Source organism: Miniopterus natalensis, chromosome 1 (assembly GCF_054644295.1).
Source record: "Miniopterus natalensis isolate mMinNat1 chromosome 1, mMinNat1.hap1, whole genome shotgun sequence".
Lineage (NCBI taxonomy): Eukaryota > Metazoa > Chordata > Mammalia > Chiroptera > Miniopteridae > Miniopterus > Miniopterus natalensis.
In genome coordinates, this window is record NC_142081.1 from 7,286,849 (window position 1) to 7,309,689 (window position 22,841).

Sequence of the window (22,841 nt, forward strand, 5' to 3'; positions counted from 1 at the left end):
AATTATAAAGGCAACTTTATTAAAATACATTTCATTTTCAAAACGGAGCTATCAGCTCTTACAGCGCGTATACCTTTTGGGGGGACACCCTGTATACATACTACTTATTTAAAAATTAAAAAAAAAAATTGATGAAAATCAGACAAACCAGCTGACGGAGAAGCCCAGCTAGTTGTGACAGATTGAGAGGACACAGGAGGGGCTGAAAGTTTTACCCGCCCACCAATTCCCCTCCGCTGGTGGACCCCCGTGGCTATCCCCACCCTGAGATGCCCTCCTTCCCATAAGGGATTATCTCCCCAAAGCCTTTCCATATATCACCAGGGGGTCTACTGCCCACAGTGCTTGCCATATAAGAAACATTACTTTTAGGGAAGTCTGCCAAGAGCATTTGGACTCTTTCCTCCTTTTACCCCTGAACATTCTACATTTAGGTGAATTTACAGTAACTATAGGATCCAAATTTGCGCACAGTAGTGAATGGGCGTACCAGCCTCAAAGCCAGAAGAGCTGGGTTCAAGTCTCCCTCATTCACCTGTTGGCTGTTTACTTGCTGGAGGCTATTTTGTTCACCTTAATAGACAGGGCCTGGGGGTGGGGCAATTACAGCGTCTACCCCACAGGGTTCACATAAAGATCACAGGCTACACCAGCCTGCCCGATAGCACTATAATGCAAGCCCTATGAATTCTCCTATACAATTCTTCTAGCACTCCCATTTTGAAAGACACAAATGAAACTAATATTTATTCCAATGTATCAAAAAGATTACCACTTCAGCATGCAAAAAATATAAAAAATTACTGGAAGACGTTTTGCATTCTCTCTTGGTATAGAACACGCTCATCTGAGTTCCGACCGGCACGTCCCAGTTGCTGGGACTGGTGTAAGAGCTCGGCAAGGCCTCTGCGCTGCGCCCTGCGCGCAGCACACAGTAGGTGCTTCCTCTTGGGCAGGAGCATGGCTGCTGGTACCACGCCTCGTCTCGGGTAAACTCATCGGGTGGGTCCTGGGGAAGAGACGTCTACATGTTGTGATAAACGAATAGGATTTTCCTGAAGCCAGTCCCTCGGCCTCCACACTAACTCGCAGCTCCGAGGTATGGAAGCGGGTAGCAGCCAGTGCGGAGGAACAATTTACATAAGTGGGGCCGCTGTCCCCAGCTCAGGATGTGGGGGTCCCCGTTCCCGGGCTGGGGGTGGGACGCGGGGTCTGTTGTCCTCCCAAATGCGCGGGGACGCGGGGCTCAAGCGGCCGAGTGGGAAGGTCCTTTAAACACGGAGGGAAGTGGAAGAGGGGCGCCGAGCATGGGACGGGGCCACTTTCAGGGGCCGGGGGTGCCAGAAAGGGCAACAAGGGAGGCGGGCGAACGCCCAGCGCCCCTAGGTCCCGCCCCGCTGAGCGAGCGCCCGCAGCCCCGGCGCGGCCCACGCACGAGGCCGCCCAGGCGCGGGGCGGCGGCGCGAGTCCCGGGCCCGCCGGCGCTGGGCCGCAAACGCCTCCTCGGCCTCCGCCGCCGCGCCGCCGTCTCCCGGCTCCTGAGTGGCTGAGGCGCCGGGATTAACCTTTCACCGCGCGCGCTGTCCAATCACAGGCTCGCTCTCATGCGGGCGCGGGGCGAGCGCGGCGTGGGGAGCGGGCGGGGCGGCGTGGGCGCCGGTGGGATTCTCCAAGCGGCCGTGCGCCGTTGCCGCGGGCCGTGCGCGGGCTGCGGGCGAGCCGGGCGCTGCGCAGTCTCCGCAGGCGCCGGCGGGAGGGGTCGAGGCGGAGGCGCGCGTCGCGCGGGCTGCTGCAGGCCCAGGTGAATGGAGTAACCTGACAGCGGGGACGAGGCGACGGCGAGCGGGAGGAAATGGCGGCGGCGGCGGCGCCGGGCGGCACCGGGAGGCCTGGGCTGTGACGCACGCGCCGGAGAGGGGCCGATGGTTGGCGAAGGCCCGCGGCGCCCCGTGCTGCAGGTGAGGCGGGCTCCGCGGAGCCGCTTTGTGTCCGGGGCGGGGAGCGGCCCCGCCCGGCCCCGCGCCCGCCTCCGCCTCCGCGCCCGGCCCGCGTGGGCGCCCCTGCCCTGGGCCCGCGCTCCGGCCTGGCCCGCGGGGCGGGGACGGCGCGGGCAGATGGCGCGGCCTGCGGGGCTCCGCGCCCGCCCGGCCCTGCGCCCCGCGGAGTCGCGGCTTTTGAGGGACGGGGACGGGGGCGCCTCGGCGCTCGCCGGGCCCGCGGGGAGCGGGGGCTTGACAGGGCCGGCGACGCGCGCCGAGGGGTGCGGGACCCGCCGCGGAGCCTCGGGAGCATCCCGGGGACTTGCGGTGGCGGCGGCCACGGCCGGGCCTCCGTGGACACTGGGCAGGGCCGGGCGGGAAGGAAGCCGGGCCGCGGGGGCCCGCGGGGGCGGGTTGGGCGGATTGTTCGTGTTTATTGGCAGGTGACCAGGTCTGGGTCCCAGGGGGCGGGTGGCCGAGGCCATCTTTCCGCCCCTCCCCTCGGGTGTTTTTGTGCTGGAACTTCTGAGCCCCGCCGAGGAGCCTTTCTGCAGGGTGTCCGGTCTTCGGGAAATCAGTGTACGTTTTAAGTTCGCACATGAGATTCACGTAGGTTGTCTGGCGGAGCCGAGCCGCCCGGCGGCCTGGCCCGCGGCCTCCTGCGGCGCCGGGAGCCTGGAGGTTTGCGGGAACGGACCTGAGCGGGCGGCCTCGCTCCCGGGCTCGGAGGTTTTTTGGGGAAAGGCCTGCGGTACTGAGCCGCGGAAGTCCCCGTGTTCTCGCAGCCAGCGCGGTGTAAAAACACTCGTGTGACCCCAGAGCATCACTCCGGAGCGTGTGCTGCTTGAGGGTGCTGCTGCCTTTGAATTTTCTGCATCTGGACGACCCTGATGCTCGCCTGTCTTCCTGCGGCTTGTTCTTCAAGCGCAGCGCGCTCAGTGAATGGAAAAGGGCAGAAGTGGGGTAACTTGGAAATCGCGTATTCTTCGTGTGCTTTAATAAAAGGCTACATGGAGAGATGCGTTGATATAAACATTAAAGCTTCTAAGTGAAAATACCCGTCTTCACCGAGAGCTCCAGTGATTTATCGCAGGGTGGACGGCTGGACAGGATTCTGGAGGTGGTGGCTAGTGAGTGGTAATTTTAGTATTACTGATGCCTGCAGGAGCTAGGTTCTGGAATAATCCGTTTATTTTGCCAAGTGCTGTCTTTAAAGCTAGAGAGCTGCATGTGGGGAAAGGACTTTCTCTTCCTTTCGCTTATTTTAGTAAGGGCTGGCTTTTTATGCCAGCACCGCGCCGTTAAAGGTTGAGGTCTACGGTATGCTTATGGCGCTGTATGAACTGAAGAGCGAGGTGATTTTGTCATTGCGGCGTCTTCTCATCTTGGTTTTAGAAGGCATTTTATTTCGATGTGGCTCGTGATCTTAGTTTAATTTGGTAGTGATTTTTGTGGTGCTGTGTATTGGGTAGCACATTTTGTGCAGTGCTACCTTCTAGGAAGGATGACTTTTATGACATCGAGGTATTTCTTCCCTGCTGCTGTCTGACATGTGAGATGCTTGTTTCATTTGAGAAGGTAGATATTTAATGGACATTCTCTCTCCCACTTGTGACCTTAACATCCTGTGGTCATTACTTTTGGCACAGGAGAGAAGGGGACTCTTTATGAGTAAGAAGTGCCTCCTTGTCATGTGCCAGGATGTTTCAGGTGCTTTTATACACATTCTCACTTAACCCTCACTGCAACCCTGAGACACTGTCCTTATTTTACATGCACGGAACGAAGACTCAGGGATGATTGCCCGGAGTTATGAGTCTGGAGGGGGCGTAGCCAGGACTGTCATGGTTTGATTTCAGAGCCCTTGCACATGTGCTCTTTTCATTGCATTGTGGTGCTGTTCTAAGTGGATTTGAGAGGAAAAACCTGTATAACATGTGGGTAAGTTAATACTTGTTGAATGAAGGAAACACTGTAACCTTAAATGTTCAGGTGACCTCTCATCTGAATATTTCAGATTTTTTTTTCTTTTTTTGTGGCAAAATATACATAACAAAATTTATCATTTTAACCATGTTTAAGCGTGCAGTTGTGTGGCATTAAGTACACTCACTGTTTTGCAACCGTCAGCACCATCCGTCTCCAGAGCTTTTCCCCTTCCTCAGCTGAAACTTTGTGCCCATTAAACACTGACCCCCAGTCCACCCTTCTTCCAGCCCCAGGCACTCATCAGTCTGTGTTCTCTGTGAGTGTGACTACTCTTGGAACCTCATGTAAGTGGGATCATGCAATATTTGTTCTTTGTGACTATTGGGTTTCACTTACACTTCTTCAGGGTTCATTTATGTTGTAGCATGGGCCAGGATTTCCTTCCTTTTAAGGATGAATAATACTTCATTGTGTATGGGCACACTGCATTCATCCATTCATCCGTAGGGGGACACCTGGGTTGCTTCTGCCATTTGGCTTTGTGAAGAATTCTGCTGCAAGCATAGGTGTACAAATACCTGTTTGAGTCCCTGCTTTCATTTCTTTTGGGTATATGCCCAGAAGTGGGTGGGGGGGGGGGGGGAGAGAAACATCAGTGTGAGAGATACATTGATTAGTTGCCTTTCATATGCACCCTAACCTGGGATCAAACCCACAATCCAGTTATGTGCCCTAACCTGGAATTGAACCTGTGACCTTTCAGCGTACAGGATTGACACTAAACCAACTGAGCTACTCAGATAGGGCCAGATTGTTTCTTGATCATCAAAACACTGGACTCAGAATGTATTGCAATATGAGTTTTCTCAGGGCTGTTCCTGACAGTTACACTTTCCTACAAACAGTTCCTCTGTCAAGAAAAGACTTTAATCTCCTTGAGGGCCAGGTTTGACTCATTTTTATGACCTTAGTTCCTATCAGTGTCTGGCAAGTAGATACTCAAACAACTGAGTTTATTCGTGGAGCTAGGTTGTGCTCCTGGAAAAGTCCTATTTAACTTGTGTAAATAGTAAGTTGGAGCCAAGTGATTTGTCTTGTTTACTTTATGTTCTACTTTTTTTAACATTCAAGAGTTTAGCTCATTCTAAAAGTCCAGTGGATGTATATGTTCTGTTATTTGTCTTCTTTGAGACAGAATTTGAAATGGTATTACACCAATAGGTGTTTGAAAAGGACTAAAAATGGTGAAGGTTGAGGGGTACATGGTGGAGGGGACTGGAGGGAATTAGATGAGAAGCTTAGGGCAAAGATAGCTCAGCATCTGCATGTAAGTAAAGATTTTTTTAAGAATTTAAATTATTAATCAAAGCAAAAGAGGAAACAGTACTAATTACAGTTGGCATTGATTAATGAAAGGAAGTATACCAATTAACCAGGAGAAGCTGACTTTCCTCTTGTATATGTATTGTTTAAATTCTTACATAAAATTACATTAGTAATATGTAGACAAAATGTTTTAAAACTGATAGCGAAACATTTTTCACATGCCATTTAGAGAAACTAGAGAAAAGCCTCAGGCATAGTAGAAAAGCTTAGTAATACAGATGTACATTATTCTGGTGATTTGATTAATTAGAGTTCAGTTAATTTATCTTTCAGGTCATTTCCCTGAAATACCAATTGTCTCATTCAGGCTTTTGACAGATGCTGAATGGCAATCTATTCACAAAGGAACTCATTTCTGGACAGTATAGGCAGTGAGGATTTTCCAAAATCTTCTGTCAGTCTTTAGGAATGTGTGTTGGCCTAAAAAGTAGGGCTGCTTGTGTGGTGGTATATGGTCAGTGTTACAGTTGCTTCTTGAAAAACGTGGGGGTTAAGGGGCGCTAACCCCCCCCGATCCCCAAGTCGAAAATCCATATATAACTTTTGACTTTCTAAAAACTTGGGTTGTCCCTCACTACTGGTGCAGGATTGATTCCAGGCTTCCCCCCATGCCCACCCCCCGAATACCAAAATCCTTGGGTGCTCAAGTTCCCTATATATACTGGCCCTCTGCAGCTGTGGGTTGAAAACACTACAGGTATTTATTGAATCCGCGTGTAAGTGGGCCCTTGTTACATTTTTGGAGGGTCAGCTATATTTTTGACGTCTGGCTGGTGAAATTGAAATTTTCAGTAATGTAAGAATGCTTTTTTAAAACAAATTCTGAGTACAAAATGGCTTTCCTATTTATCTAAAATTGTCAGTGAATTGTTGGTTCTCCGTTAATATGTGAAGTTTCTTAGGGCAAGGATAGCTCAGCATCATTTAAATAAATGACTAAGAAGATGCCACAAGAATGCATTGTCTGAGGATGTCTATAAGACTTACTAGAAATAAGACAGGAAATACTTAAATTTTGGCCTTAGTGTTTTGATTTTTTTTTTTTTTTTAATGTATCTTTATTGATTTCAGAGAGAGGAAAGGAACTGGAGAGAGAGAGAGATAGAAACATCAATGATGAGAGAGTCATTGATCGAGCCCACAACCTGGGCATGTGCCCTGACCGGGAATCGAACCCCAGTCGCCTGGATCCTAGGTCGACGCTCAACCGCTCAGCCATGCCTGGCCTGGCTAGTGTTTTAATTTTTGAGACCCGTAGTGACATTAAATGCCTGTGTTAAGGTTTATAGAATAGTAAGCATGGACTAAAACAGTGCCTGGCATATAGAAAGTGCTCAGATTTGTTTAGGGAATAAGTTAGTTTATATTACTTTTTGAAGTACTTAGAAGCTAATACAGTTTTATGCAGAATAACACTGCTTGTATATTAAGCTTTTAAAAAGATTACTACTGCAGTGGCAGGCGTGGCTCAGTTGGTTGGTCGTTGTCCAGTGCAGCGAGGGGTTGCCGGCCTGATTCCTGGTCAGGGCACATTCCCCTGGTTGCGGGATTGATCCCCAGTAGGGGGTGTGCAGGAGGCTCCAACCCATGTTTCACTCTCACATCGATGTTTCTCTCTCCCTTCCTCTCTCTTTAAAAATCAACAAAAAGTTTTTAAAAAATATATTATTACTGTTCTGATTTTGGACGAATCAGGCTGCCTGGTTCTTCTCCATCTGTGAGGTGCATTGTGGACGGAGAGAAGTGTTAAGAACTTCAAAGAAGGAAATTGCTATAAAAATTGGGAGTTTTACTGGTATTGTAGGCTTCTCATCGTTGACGTGGATGAACCCTCCTAGTTGTGATGGTTCTTTTTTATGTCACAGCTCAATGTGTGTAGTAAAGGAAGGATTTTAAAAACACATTTGGAAATTCTTTGGGGGATTAGAATGTGTCAGCAAAGCACAGTGAGGGAAGGATCTCAGTTTGAAAACTGATCTTGAACTGATGTGGAAGCTTCTTTGATTATGGAGTTAAATCAGTAGCCCTATTTGAAAGGGAAGAGAAGGGCAGTAGACTTATATGAGATATATATATATATATATATATGTATTTTAAATATATTTATTGATTTCAGAGAGAGGGAAGGAGAGGGAGAGAGAGAAACATCGACGACGAGAGAGTCATTAACTGGCTGCCTCCTGCACACCCCCAACTGGGGATCCAGCCCACAACCTGGGCATGTGCCCTGACCAGGAATCAAACCGCAATCTCCTGGATCCCAGGTCGATGCTCAACCACTGAACCACACCGCCCGGGTAACTTATCTGATATTTTGAGATTCCAGGATTTCTGTCTTCCTTCTGTTGGTAACAGCCTAGGGAGGGTAAGATTAACATGATGATCCCAAAGTTTCAAGTGGCCTCTCCCATATACATTCTGCTACACAACCATCATTCATGGGTAACTGTGATTAATGGCATTTTAAGCCTTTCCCACTTTGCAAAATTAAGTATTAAAATTTTATTATAGTATTATATGGATGTTTAAGATCAAGCCTTTGGTGTCAGAGAGACCAGGGTTCAAATTCAGATTCCTCTGGCTTATGGTTGAGAAACATGGGCATATAGCAACCTCTCTGAGCCTCAGCTTCCTCATTGGTAAACCGGTCATAATAATAGTGTCTGTTTCTTGAGTTGTGAGAAAATGAGTTTCTTAAACTCTTAGCTGATTTCTGGCACATAACTACCATTTAATAAAATTTAGTTGATATTTTTTATTTAAGTGTATATGTTAGAGAAAATCATTCTGTGTTCTTAATGAGATTATATTATGTTTTTCCCCTAAAATTATTGATATTGACATGTATGTCTGTATTTATAATGGAAAATGAAAAAGAAAAGAGGGCTTGAGAGCAGCACTTTACAGACAGATTATCTGTATTGAGAATTGCCTGTACTGTACCAAATGGTTTACCTGTTTCAGTGCTAGCAAGTGTAATAGTGACTGAAATATTGCTAGCTTTTCCTAAATAGCCATTCTTCTTCTGTTCTGCATGAATAAATACATCATCCATGAATCTGTGTTTCAAACCAGCATAAACTTTTTATATGTGTCACATGTACTTGATGTGGGCCAATGGTTTTTACTCTTTGGAGCCTACTGATTTGATGAAAAATATGAATCTTATCCCCAGAAAAATGTACATATTTGTGATCTTACATAAAATTATAGGACGTACAGGGACTCCCGCGGAACACTATCCATAGACACTTCATTTAGGCTATGTCTGCACATGTAATGACAAGTAATAGGTTAACTCAGGAAAAACAGGATTCTGAATAATTGAGGCATGAGTTCCACATGATTGGTGGAACTGAATGAACTGTAAAATAACAAGTGGTAAAGAAACCTGTGTTCCAGTCTGCTTTTACTTCTAAATAACTAGCTGTGTGTTAAGGGAAGGTCATGTTGGCCTTTCTAGACTTAGTTTTAATTTTCTCAGTATAAAATTAGAATATTCACAAGTCTCCAGAATATCTTATAGTCAGTAATCTTCGAAGCACCCCTGTAATTCAGGTACCTCTCTATTTCAAGCTGAGATTCTGTACTAAATACCAGACATGAAAAAGAGACTGCATTTACTGAGCATTAAGTTTTGTGTATAGTAACCAAAAGAAAGGACATGATGGAATTGTGAGATGTTCTGAGCAGGAAATGTAAGGCGAAAACCTTGGGAATTAGTCTTAAAAAGTAGATGAAGTCATTTTTTGCTTTGAATGGATGGCAGAGTCTTTCAGAGACGGTTGAGTCTTTTCATCTCTCTCTCCATCTGGTACAGCTTAGTAAGTGCTTGTTAACAGATGAGAATCTGAAAAACCGTTTAATGTCTTCTATCTGATCAGTAGGGTGAAGTCCAAGTAACCTATTGAGAGGCCTCTGGTACTGTTAATGAGAAGAAAGGTGTCCAATAGGCACCCTGGTATTTTAATTTTTAAAGCTTTTATTTTGTATATCACACTGTACTGAGATTAATTAACCTTTCTGACAGTATTGTATAGCTAAACATTAGGAAAAAAACTCCAATTTCTAAATCTTTATATGTACCTGTTAAATGTAATGAACTCAAGTGATTTGTTAATTTTATACCAAACACTATTTTGGGTGTTTTAAGGAAAACGCAGAATTTTGTTAATAGAAAAGTAAGGACAAGTAATAGAACAACCTAAATTAGGCATTTAAATGTAGTATGTAAATTGAACTGGAAGTAGGCAAGCAGTAATTTCCATGTGCTACTACTGTATTAGTGTCTTAAAAGGAGTAACTCTTTACTGCTTATGTAATATGTGCCTTTGGTTTCCAACACTTCTTCAATAAAATATGTGAAATATGAGGCATTGTCAAACAGTGTTCTTCTTTTGGGATATGTTTGTAAAAAGTTTCCATTGTTATATAAGGTGGAGCAAAAGTAGGTTTACAGTTGAGAATACTTGAGACACAGAGTTTATTTTTTGTATTATTTATTAATTATTGTATTATTTTCCATACAACTGTAAACCCCCTTCTGCCCCACCCTGAATATTGTTTTGCACTCAGTCTTTGTAAACCTCTAGCTTTTCCTGTTGTTGAACGTTAGGGGATTCTGGGAGTGTTTTTTTAACATATGAGCAGGTCTGTACTTTGGCCAAGAGTAGGAAAATAATAATTTTCTTAAAGCCTCTTTAGCATAGACACACACATACAGACAATACACATACATACATACACATATGAAATCTGTCTTGCCTAAACAGCAAATGCTCTGGCAAAATGCTTACTGTGTTGTTTTTACTAGCGAAGAAAAAGTTACACAGTACATTGTAGTTTCTATAAAATTAACTTGTCTAGTTTGTTTTACTATGTCTGAACCCCCTTTATGATAATCTCTCTTACAGTAGAACTTTTTATTTCACTAGAGAAGTCATGCAGTGTTTCTGTCAGACAGTAAGTCATGTTTAGTCTTCAGCCGAATGGAATAAAGATACTAGAAGAAGTGGTGAGATGTATAGTCAGTTATTGTGCATTTATTGAGCACCTGTGTTTCCTGGCTGGAAAGGCCAAGAGAAATATAAGTGCATGGGACTGATTTTGGTTGCTAAGGCTTTACATTTGAAGCAATACTTACTTAGATGCTTATGCAGATTCAGTTAACATAAAATACTCAGTTATTTTGCTGCTTTTATCTGAAGTTGGGTCCACTCTTTTTCAACCCCTTGGGGATATCAAAAGGAACATATCCAAATACAGTTTCTTTGACTAGCAAATCAGTGTAAATAGGTATCTCTTTTGATACTATGGTGTATTGTACATTGTGGAAATAAAAGTTTGGAAGCAGACACAATTTTAAGTAGAATTCCACCTCTCTTGTTATTAGTCAAGTGGCTTTTGATCAGTCATTCCAAGTCCCTGTGAAGTGGAGATGATACTTAGTGTTGTTTTGAGGATAATATTAAACCAAATAGTGGAATTTAATTGCTCAATAAAGGTAAGTTCTCTCCCTTCCGCTCTTACTCTGGGAGCTTTTGGTATTTTATACACACTGTGGTAAATGAAGGATTGCTTTGTTCTCTTTAAAAATAAACTTTAAATTAAATATATTTCAGTAAACAAGTGCATAAATCACAAAGATATACAGTGAACACACCACACCTGTAACCAGTGCCCAGCTCAAGGAACAAATATGCCCAGAATTTTATATGCTCCTCCCAATACCCCCTGCCAGGCACTACCCGCATACTGGCTTAAGTACCTATTCTTATTTTTCCCTTTATGTAGTGGAAAGCATACAGTATGATTTTGCGTTGGGCTTTTGTGTTGGGTTTCTTTCACTTAACATTTTTAGTGAGATTCCTTCCATGTTGCATCATCTGGTATTCTGTCCTATGAATATGGCAGTATTTCCTTGCCTGCCACACTGTTGATGGACATTGGGCTTGTGTTCAGCTTTATTATGAAAGTGCAGTCCTGAACCTTCTTGTGCATGTTTTTTTGCTGACTGTATACATCTTTCAGTTGAGTATACGCTTAGGAATGGACTGACTTGGGCTGTAGGGGTGCGTGTGCTCAGCAGTAGCGGATACTCCCAGTTTGCAGCTCTGCCAGCGGCCTGAGGGCGTGAGAAAGCTCTCTAGGCTCCTCGTCTTCCCCGAACTTGGGGCCTGTCCTCTTCGCCGTTGCTGTTCTAAGGGGTGTGTGGTCGTAGCTCATTGTCATTTAATCTGTTTTACTCTAATTGCTTATGAAGGTTATTGACCATTTTGATTTACGGTGCAGTGAAGTCCTTTTGCCCACTCGGTTTGCCTGTCTGCCTTTTGCTTGTTGATTCGTGGGAGTTGTTTGTAGCCTGCTCTGTCTTGCTTTTCACTCTCTTAGGTCATTTAATGAACCTAAATTCTAGTTTTAATGTAGTACAGTTTGTCGATTTTTTTCCTTTTGATTAGTGCTTTTTATATTTTGTCTAAGAAATGTCTGCTCATCCCAAGGACATGAAGGTATCTGCCTTTGTTTTTTCCTAATAACTTTATTGTTTGATTTTGTATACATTTAGTATACAGTCTAACTGGCATTCATTTTTGTGTGTGATGTGAGGCAGGAGTAAAGATTCACTTTTCTAACTGGATACACAACCTAGCTTTTATTTGGAAACACCATTCTTTTCTCTGCTGTACCTACAGTTTTGTTTTTGTTATTAAGTAACCATATATATATATATATACACATATATATTTATACACATATATACTGTATGTGGGTCTGTTTCCATATTCTATTTCATTGTCTATTTTTGTGCCAGTACACACACTGATTACAGTAGCTTTATATTAAGTCCTAATAAATCAATTGATTTTTATTTATTTTTAATTATAAGCCATCTTTGAATGCTTGTGACAAACCACAACTGGTCATGATATATTTTCCTTTTTTATATTTCTGGATTCAGTTTGCTAGGATTTTGTTTAGGAATTTTGTTTTTCGTTTGAGAGATAGGTTCGTAATTTTACTCTCCTTATTAGGTTTTGGTGTCAGGACTGTGCTGGTCTCATAGAAATGATTGGGAAGTAGTTTCTCTTATTTCTGTCCTGAAGAGTTTGTTTTTAAGATTGGAGTTATTCTTTAAATATTTAGCAGAATCACCAGTGAAGCCCTCTGGTCTTGGGGTTTTTAATAATCCATTTTCTTTAAAAGGTATAGGCCTCTTCAGATTTTCTGTTTCTTCAGATGTTAACTTTGGTAAATTGTGTTTTTTCAAGAAATTTGTCCACTTCATCTCAAGTATTTCCTTGAGTGACCACTAAGAAGTAATTGATACTAAAAATAAAAATAGCCAGATAAAACTTTGCTCCATTTGGAAAATTACAACTTTTTAAGAGATCATTAGGTAATATAAAGAATACTTTGTTGTGTGTGGAAAGACAGTGGTATTTCAGTTAGGTTTTTTATATTCTTAGAAGTTAGGCACAAGTGTGATTTATGTGGACAAAGTTAGTTACCTGAAAAGTAATATTCAGAAGCTCTTGGTAGCTCAGTTGGTTGGAGTATTGTCCTGATACACCAAGGTTGCGGGTTTGATCCCCGGTCAGGGAACATACAAAACTCAACCAATGAATGCATAAATAAGTGGAACAACAAATCGATCTCTGTCCCTCTCTCTCTCTCAAATCAGTAAATTTTTTTAAAAGAAGCTATTGATTGGTATGTGAAATCTGTAATTAGATTGGAAGCTAAATTTCTAATCTTTGACCAAAATTCACTTTGGATTAATCCAACCAGTGAATTATAATTTAACATATGTTTTGTTGTTCTTTGAAGGATTGTTTTTAAGTAATAGTAAAAATAAAAATAAATAGAGTATAAAATAGAATTGTCTTAAAAACATTTTGAGAGGGGGACAGTCAATATTCAAATGGCCCCAACTTCCTCCCTCTAATACATGCAGTTCTTTTTCACACCAATCAGCTTATGTATTTTTTTTAGTGATTTGCACGTTTGACTTGGCTAATGAATTAAATGTATGTGCTGTGGATTATGTAGGGGAGCAAGAGGAGCCTGGTGCGGACACCTTTGTAGATCCCATTATAGAAATGAGGCTGAGACTGAGAGGTGAGGCCATTAGCCCCAGGTCTTACAGGTAAAGAATGGATTCAAGCACCACTCTGACTCTGAGCCCAATGCGTCTTTCCTGCTCTCATCTGCATTTGTTCTGTAATATATTGGGTTTAATTGTAACACTGTTGAGTGAAATAAGAGTTGCTAGTTTAGGAGGCTGCGTTATTCTGCTGCTGCTGCTGCTTTTCTTCCAGAATTCCTGAGTTCCTGTAATGGAGGGTTTAAAAAAATTTTTTATTGTATTTAGCGGTAGCAAATCTTCATCTTTCTTTTTAGATTAATTTAATTTTTGGAACAGCCAAAAGTTCCCTTGGCAGCTAAGTGTGGCTCTGCAGGTGGAAACGTGCGACAGGCAGGCAAGGATAGAGAATCCGAGCTAGAGATGGGGCCTCGAGCTGTCTTGGTTCTTTCAGGGTGGGGGTAGGTGGGTGGGTGGTAGGACAGGGGACTTTCAGCACGCCCACAGAGACAGTTTCAGGCAAACCAGTATGAGGAGAGGTAATGTTTGTAACAGGAAAAGCGATGTCTGCTCAGAAGGAAAGAGTTCAAGTTCAGGAGTCTCTGTTGTGTTTAGGTGTCCTTGTCTGTGAGCCTTGGACACAGAGGCAGTTGTCCTTGGCCTGAAGTCAGTAGGCAAGAACCCTTGGTGTGTACCGAGAGTAGAAAGACACGGCCAGAGTCTTGCTTGTGTGGACAGGCCGAGGTTCACATCCCCACAGGGCGTACGGGAGGCCCTTTTCCGTCCGCTCCTGCTCGTCTTTCCAGCCTCATTGCCCCGCCGCTCTGGACGAGGGCCCTGGGCGCTGCTGCCCCTCATTCCTTCACCCTGGCCTGCAGGGTGTCTAGTCCCCAGGGTGTCCTCCTATCCCCTTCCTGACTTGTGCTGTTACTGCTCAGTCCATAAAACATCTCCAGTTCAGGTCTCACCTTCTCCACAGTACAAACTTGTATTAGGGATGTCTTGCTCAGTAAATAGTTGTTGAATGAGTGAATAATTTAAGGGGCAGGAGGTAAAACAAAGGTTTTTAAGTGAGGAAAACCACCTTAAATATTACTTTCTATACTACTCAGAAATGAAATGGGATAAGTTCTATTTTTCTGTGTTCTACTGATAGCCAAATACTGATTTATCAATATTGAGGAGAATTTTGGTTTTAATGTTATTTCAAACTTGCAGAGTTTTAAAATATTTCAAACTTGCAGAATTGTAGGACTAGAGCTCCCCAGGTTTACCAGTAGTTAACAGTTTGGTGCATTTGCATTCCAGGCCTGATGCGCTTCACTGCTGAATGCTCAAGGTATGTTGTCTAAGAACAAGAATATTCTCTTACATAATCCCAGTACAGTTATTAAATTCAGAGAGTTTAACATTGATAATATTTAAATTTCACCAGTCTTCCTATAAGGGAGGGGGAAAAACTTCCCGTCTGTGTTCCAGTTCAGTGGCTGGGGACTGAATTAAACTGACAAAGGACAGGCTAGCTAGAGAAGAGGTTTCTTTTTCATGCCTGCAGGAGAGTCATAGGAAGAAGTGAAAACCCAAAGCAGTGGTTAGGCTTGAGGGCTCACCTGTCATTAATAAAGAGTAAAGAGTGATAAACTAGAGAGCGACAAGCCAAAGGAGAAGTTGGCGCTTCTAGGGCTGGTAAATGGTGGCGAGGTAAATCTGTGAGGGAAGGAGGGGAGGGGAAAGGCTATTTCAGTAAGGTTTGTTTGTGCAGATTCTAGTCCCTGGGGCCTGTGGTGATAAGAGTCATCTCTTCCTGGTACTGGAGTGGCAAGAAGGGGACAGCTTCACAAAGGGACGTTTATGGCCCGCTTTTAGGCAGAGAGGGGGAGGCAGGGCATTCCGCCTGTGTCTGCTGTTTCTGTCTTGCCTTCATTCAGCTCAGACTAATCCTTGTGCCAAAGTGATGTATTTTGAGGTAGTGTTTTCTGATCCCCCTTCATCCCAGTGATGTCCTTTATGCAGTTTTCCGTTCCTAATACAAGAATCAACCCAGGAATATACATTGTGTTTAGTTGTCATGTCTCTACTCTTTTAACCTGATAGTTTCTTAGCTTTTATATTTTATTGATACTGACATCTTGAAGAGCACAACCAGTTTTGTAAAATGAATCTCAGATTTGGTTTTCATGTTTCCTCATGATTAGATTCAGGTTTTGTACTTTTAGCAGGAATTCTATGTAAATGATATTTCTCAGTTCCTTACATTAGGAGGTGCATGTTCTCAGTTGGTCCCAATATTGGTGATGTTAACTTTGTCATTTGGGTTAAGTTAAAGTGGTATCTGGCAGGTTTTTTCAGTAAAAAATTTCAGTTTCTATGTCAAAGAGGTAACCTGTGCAGAGTTATTTTGAGGTGATGTAAATATTCTTCTGTTACCACCACCCAGTAGTTTTAGCACCCATTAATGATTCTTGCCTCAATTTTACTAATGTGACGGTTAAAAATGGTGATTCTTTTTTTTCCTGTCATTCTTTCTACACATCTAACATTGAGTAGAGTTTTATCTGGATTTTAAACCTAATAAAAAACAGTTTCTAAAATGAAAAATTAATGAGAAATATTATTTGAGTCTTTGGGTTTTCCCAGTTGTACTTGAAACTGTAGAGCTTTAAATTGTTGCTGAGCCGTTGTTAAGGTTAGTGTCAGGTCAGGTTGCATGAATGTAGGAGACATTTTGCAGTGATTGGGCGTTAACCCACAAGGTCTGGGCCGGGAGGATGAATGGGGCTGTGGGATGTCAGGTTTGCCGTTGTATAAGTTGATGCCTCTCTAGCTTTGGTACTTCCAGGTCAGCCCGAACTTTTCTTTGTAGGGGAGGGGGCAAGGATGGGGGCATTAAACTTATTAAAATAATTTGAGTTAAAGTCTTTAAAAAGCAGGCAGTATCTCAACTGAAATTTTCTTTGACCTACAAAAATACATGTTAATTTAAGGCTAGATAAATAAAGTTTATTCTCAACATAGAATTAATTAATGAAAATATATTTACAGATATTTCCAGCTTTCCTTGAATTTTGTGTAGGATGTGAGATTATCTTTCGTTTCAAAGATTTAACGGTTTTGGGGTGGAGGGCTAGCAATAGCAAAACACCTACTAAGGAACAGAAGGTAGGATGACGCCCTGAATTGGGTGATATGGGTAGCACATGTCCACTGGGAGAGAGGGGGTCAAATTGTAGAAGTTTAAGGGAAAGCTTGGGAGTGGTGGTGAGGGGTGGGCCCCAGAAGGAGAAGCTCACCTGGGAAGGTTGGGATGCACGTGCCATGGTGTTCTAGGGGAAGCAGGTAACATGAGTGGGCGCTCGTGTTGCGCGCAGCAGTGACAACATGCTCTGGAACTTTTAAGTTGTTTTCTTTCCTAACTCAACGTTGATTAAACATCCATCATACTCACTAGTCTCTTAGGCTCATTTTGTTTCAGGACCGGACCTCTCTTTAGTATTAAAATGTGCATGTTGCCCTGGCCAGTGTGGCTCAGTTGGTTGGGCGTCGTCCTGTGCACAGAAAGGTTGCTGGTTCGATTCCAGGTCAGGGCGCATGCCCAGGTTGTGGGCTCGATCTCTGGTAGGGAGCATACAGGAGGCAGCCAATCGATGTTTTGCTCTCATATCCATGTTTCTCTCTCTCCCTCTCCCTTCCTCTTTCTCTTTCAAAATAAATAAATGAATAAATAAATAAATAAATAAAATGTCCATGTTATAATGTGTTAAAATCACTTGACATAGAAAATTGTGGCCCCTTTTCCTCATAGGTGTTCTTAAGTGGTGTAAAAGATAGGCAGAAGGTGTCATGAGTTGAGTAAAATTCTAGCACTTGTAGAACAAATGTTTTTATTGAGTCAAGTACAGAAACTTGGAATCAAACATTAACCTTAAAACTCACCTTGAGAGCTAGTGCCGTGTTAATTATTTACTTCTCTTGAAACAAAACTGCAGGGTAAATGTCATTATAGGTAACTTGAAGGGGACGGGCAGGTATCTGCCATTTTGATGAGTTGGAGTGTTGTCTTTTTCAGAAGTATTCCAAGTAAGTGGGCCATTGGCTGGCAGCCTAGAGATACTTTTTATAAGGAAATTTTGATGGTTGGAATTTGTTAAAATGGTATTTGACCTGCATTCAACTTCAATTTTGGACAAATCTAATTTTAGGCATAATTATGTTGCAATGTAAACATAACATATTTATGTTATAGATTTAGAGAAACCCATAAATTTGTTTGGTTCATAGAGCAGCGCAAGAAAAGAAGGCTATTGCATTTGTGGTTTAAGTTATAGAAACGGGGGTAAAATTTACCACAATTAATGGCTTCAGAAGGGAGTTTTTCTTTTCTAGTACCTAAAACAGAACCATATATCTCTAAACTATTGTCTTTATACAAATCATTCTCAGTTTGAAAGTTTATTTTCCAATTCTAAAAGTAATAAAATGTTCAAATTGGAGGGAATTTTAAAATGCAGAGAAGTTTTAAGGAAAAGAAATTACTCCTGGTAGTAATCACAACCTCAACTTCTGAGTGAATATTTTCTCTCCATTCCCCCTTCCCTCCCTTTTCTTCTTTTTAGTTTTTAACTTGAAGACATAATCATGATCTTACTGTAAATAAAAACGTTCTGCTTTTTTTATTGGATGCCAGAACATAAGCATTTTTGTTCATTATAAACTCACTATTTTTAATGGCCCTGTTGAACTGCATCGTGTAAGATGAACCATGGCCTACCAATCCCATCCCTCAGTCACTGCCAGATGCTTAGATTTGGGGTGGGGGTGGAAGGGGCACTTCTCACTGTTGTAATTGGTAATGTTGAAGGGAGCGTTTCTGTATGAATGTTGTTAATGTTGTCGGCTAAATTAATATGCAAGGAGTTCTAATTAATAATGACAGATATGACAAGTAATGATGGAAATATTTGTGTAATTAAGTATCTAAAGATATTGGTGTTTAAATCCCTGAAGTTTGTGTCCCTTTTCTCTCCTCTTTGGTCTCAGTCTTTGATTAGACCTTAGTCTTTTCATAATCCATATTCACCAAATGGCAGTTAATAAATCCTTGAATTACTTATTTTGTATGCTATGGAAATTTTGGATATTTCTTATCTTTTTGTTTTTTCTTACATTTTCTGTTTTCAAAACTTGTGCATTTTGATGATGATGATTTCTTGCCCATCTGCACCATTTTATTGCCTAAGAAACAGCTAAGGAAGTAATATTTTCAGTGATGTCCGTAGAACCAACAGGAATAGCATGTAGTACTTTTTTTTCTTTTAAAGTAAACTAGTGGATACAAAGCTATTTAACTTTATTTTACATTATATACTATAGTTTGTGATTTAAATTTGATTTTTATCCTGTAAATTTATAATGACTAGGTGGTTTGGAGTTTGGGGTTTTCATGTTCGTCAGGTAAAATACTGTATAAAACCTTGTATAGTTTAAATTTATATGAGAATACATTTTCTCTACTGAATTTCAGGATTAATAAAACATTTTAGGTTTTTTTAAAGAAATTCCTTACAGTTTTAAGAATTGTTTGAAAACATGATTCTAGGTAAAGATAGTGTGGTTTTTAAAAATGACCATTTAGTGAGCATTTTCTGTGTTGTAAACACTTTTTGTCAACCAAGCTTCATATGTAATGCTTGATCTGACTTGATCCTCACAATAGTCAGGGGTTCCTATCTTGTAGGCAGGGAAACAACCTTCCAGAGAGGTAGTGGAGTCTGATAACCTTGCTTTTCCTGACACTGGACCCCTTGCTGGCATTCAAATGACTTTAAATAAAAAATACGTTAAAAAATAAAAAAGGCCTGGCCGGGCATGGCTCAGCAGTTGAGCTTCGACCTAGGATCCAGGCGATCTGGGTTTAGTTCCCAGTCAGGGCACAGGCTTGGGTTGCGGGCTCGATCCCCAGCAGAGGGCATACAGAAGGCAGCTCATTGATGCTTCTCTTTAATCGGTGTTTCTCTCTCTCTTTCCCTTCCTCTCTCGCTAAAGACAATTAAAAAAAACATTAAAAGAACCACAAAAACAAACAGTTGAGACTCTTTTCTAACTTTAATATAGAAGGGAGGTTAGAGGGAGTTGTTTTTAAACAACTTGGATCCCTTCTGTGTGCAGATTTCTTTTTAATAAGGCTGTTTGCCCACTTAGCTCCCTCTTCTTTTTTAAAACTCCTTTCCCTAGTATAGTTGGGCAGCATATTTTAGGATTTCTCTAATTTAATTCCACAAAATGGAATGTTGTTATTTGGCATGCATATACTATTTGAGAACTGGACTTTATTTTTTTAAAAGCTGATGTTGGGGAAATAGAATTAGAAACAAAATCTCCTTACAACCCAGAAAATCTCTCCACAAGGTAGAAGGAAAGAAAACAGCTTTATTATTATGTAAACGTTGAACCAGAATGTGATGTGCATCACAGGTTAGGCACTGAAGAGATCAAAAAGACTGTGGTTGCAACCCATTACATCCATGCTGTCAAGATACATCGCTAATTTCTTGTCTATATCACTGGAGGTAGGTGTTGCAGTTTGGAGTCAGGTGCACCCAGTTAAGCTCATCTCTCTCTAGGAAACGTGAAGATTGTGTATAATCTTTCTTTTAAATCCTCATTGGAGGACATGTTTATTGATTTTAGAGAGAGAGGAAGGAGAGAAAGAGAGGGAGAGAGAAACGTTGATGTGGGAGAGACGGCAGTTGGTTGCATCCCTTACACACCCTGACCAGGGGTCGAACCTGCAGCCTTCTGGTGCTCCGGCAGCGCTGCAGCCACCGGAGCCCCGCCAGGGTGCTCGTTATCTCTCTTGATTTCATTTCAGAGATGGCTCTCAGTCCTTAAGGAAACACTCCTGATGAGTGAGAAGAGCTGGAAGTTTAAGATTCACATACATTTGAAAAGAACTAAGAAATAATTCTGTAAAAAAAACGGATGAGGAAGGAGTCCCTTAAGTTTATTTTTAACTGGGAGAATTAAGCCTCTTATTTTTAGTTTTGCCCTTATACCAACAACCATAGAAGCAACCATATAAAGATGTCACTTTATATCCAGAGCCATGGGTGCCTGTAGTAATTTAGGCTTGGTTGGAATTAAAATAATGCCTTGGATGCTATAGCATATTGTTATGGTAAACAAAAAAATTTAACTTCCTGGAAGGCTGAAAGTCTTTGAAAGAAAGCGTTTATTAGGCCATGGCTAGCAGAAAAGAAGACTGGTCTTGGGGCATGGAACCTAAACAGACCCCCAGCAGCGAGGCTGGGTGGGAAGGCAGCAAGTTCGTCATCCCAGAGCTTTGCAAGCATCTTTACACATCAGGGAGGGGAGGGAGATGTGAGCCGGTCTGAAAGAATTCCCGCTGGCGGTAGACAAAGAGGACAGGAGACGGCGAAGTGGGGCTACTTCTGGGGTAGGCGCAGAGTCCAGGGTGCCTTGTGTAGGTTGTGGGCAAGTTCGGAAAGCTCAGGTATAAATAAGCTGAGGTTCCTGGGGTTTGAGGTGCCTGACTGTTCTCTCTTTAGAATAATCTGGGCAATAGCCACTGGAAATTAAGCCGAAATTCCACCATAGGCCAAGGAGTGTGAGCAGTCTTTGTTAGAGCTGGCTCAGAGCTGTTAACAGGCTAACTGTTCTCTCTCTCTCTCCTCTGTAATTTTATTTTAGAACATCTCAGAATTGCTTTTCTGGTCAGTTACTAGGAACTAAAAGCTCTTCAAGCATTTTTAGTTTTATCTGTTAGTTTACCGAAGTACTTTTCGCCGTGTTTTAATATCAGTGGTCGTGTTTTTTTCTTTGGTTGTGTTCACTATGAGACTTTATGGTAGCTGTGCATTTGGGCTTCACCAGAGTAGGAATACAATCTGGACATTAAAATTTCTAAAGTTAATAGTATCAGGATCTGTGACACATTACAAGAAAATGAATGAGTGGAACTTCTCTGTTACCAGTTTTGAAAATGGACACCAGGAAGCTCTGTGCCTTTAGACTTCAGATGAGAGACTTAGCCTTTGTGTGAAAGGCTGCAGCCATATACTGGATTAGATGCTAATGTGGATTAAGTTTGTTGGTTTATACTAAAACTTGACAGTGTCTGGTATGTGCAACAAAGGGGCCTATCAAACAGGAGTTTGCATGTTTGTAATTTAAGTCATGATCCTCAAAATCAGAAAACGTGACCTATTGGCTCTGTATTATGAACATAAAATAAGTTCTCATTGTATTTGGCATGTTAGCTTTCTAATGTATCTATACAGAATTGTCTAGGGAAATAATTTGCATTAACTCGGCAGTAATAGTGGGGCTGCAATGAATTTTAAAGGATTATCAGCTTGTTACTTTAGTTATGGTGCTTTTAGAAAAAAAGTGAATATGAACTAGAAAAGAGGGGGAGAGTGGTGCTGGTGTACCAAATTTGCATTTTATCAGGTGGCACTATTTAGTGGAATTATAAGTCAAAGCGTGAGGTAGCTGTAGAAAGCAGGAACTGACAAACTGGGAGGTAGGGAGGTAGGGAGGTGGATGCCTGGATGCTTGTGTAAAGCGTGACACCAATTTACCACAGTGTTGTGTTTTTAAAGCCAGATTTTACGGGAGGTAATGTAATTTACTACCAAAGATTCTCCCTTATGTCGGATTATACTAACAGCTTTTTAAAATTTTTGATTGTATTAGAACGTAATAAATTCAAATTTTAAAGGGGAACTCTTTCAGGCATGTACTATTTTCTTGACTCCCATAGATAACTAAATTATTTTATCAGGGATCTTATTCTGATAAGTTGAATAAGAAAATTTTGTTAAGTAGGAAATTTCTTAAAGTTGGTTTTTAAAAATGAGTTTTATGTTCTAAAATATTCTCTCTGATTGCTTTTAGGTTACCTAGGGTATGAATTAATACAGACTTGGAAACTGAAAGAACTTAGAATCAGCATTTTGAGGTAAATATGTACATTCTTAAATAGTGTTAAGGTTTCCCCATCCTGCTTTGTTAACTTTCTAGCAAAGTAAATTTGTGTATGAAATGAGGTTTAACCTCCACAGGAATGTTCTTTAAACAGCTAGGCTGGACTTAGATAAGGGAAAGAAGACCATTGCCAGTTAGTTCTTCCTGATTGTGCTAGTAGAGGCATTGTAAGTTCATGAAATCCGGTGTCAGATCTAATAGAGTCAACATTTGTTGATTAAATTAAGCTTTCATCTCAATATTTTGTGCTTCCTTAGTTTTCGATTTATAATCTCTCTTAGTAGAGCCACCCCTAAATTTAAATTTCTCTACAATATTAACATTGGTGAACTGTGTTCCTGAATTCTTTTATTCATAAATGAATTCTATAAGAGTTTATAGTATTGATTTAACTGTTCTTTGAGTTTGTGTTTTTATTTTCATTTTGAGAAATTGAAATTGCTGATAACATTTTATAC

At 41.7% G+C, this 22,841-nt stretch overlaps 1 protein-coding gene across 6 annotated transcripts in view; it reads left to right on the forward strand.

Annotated features, from left to right (window-relative positions):
• Positions 1 to 1,780: 1,780 nt before the first annotated feature.
• DICER1 (dicer 1, ribonuclease III) overlaps positions 1,781 to 22,841 on the forward strand; it is a 67,851-nt gene continuing 46,790 nt past the window's right edge. For 2 of the 6 annotated variants that reach the window (XM_087818403.1, XM_087818387.1), the window contains exons 1-2: positions 1,781 to 1,801; positions 22,294 to 22,357. Coding sequence is in view for 1 of the 6 variants with exons in the window: in XM_087818409.1 (XP_087674535.1) it covers positions 1,923 to 1,958 (36 nt within the window). In the remaining 5 variants the exon portion in view is untranslated. Of the gene's footprint in view, positions 1,802 to 1,858; positions 1,959 to 22,293; positions 22,358 to 22,841 lie in introns of those variants that run through there. The other 4 variants (XM_087818397.1, XM_087818383.1, XM_087818409.1 and 1 more) reach the window with 3 other exon arrangements.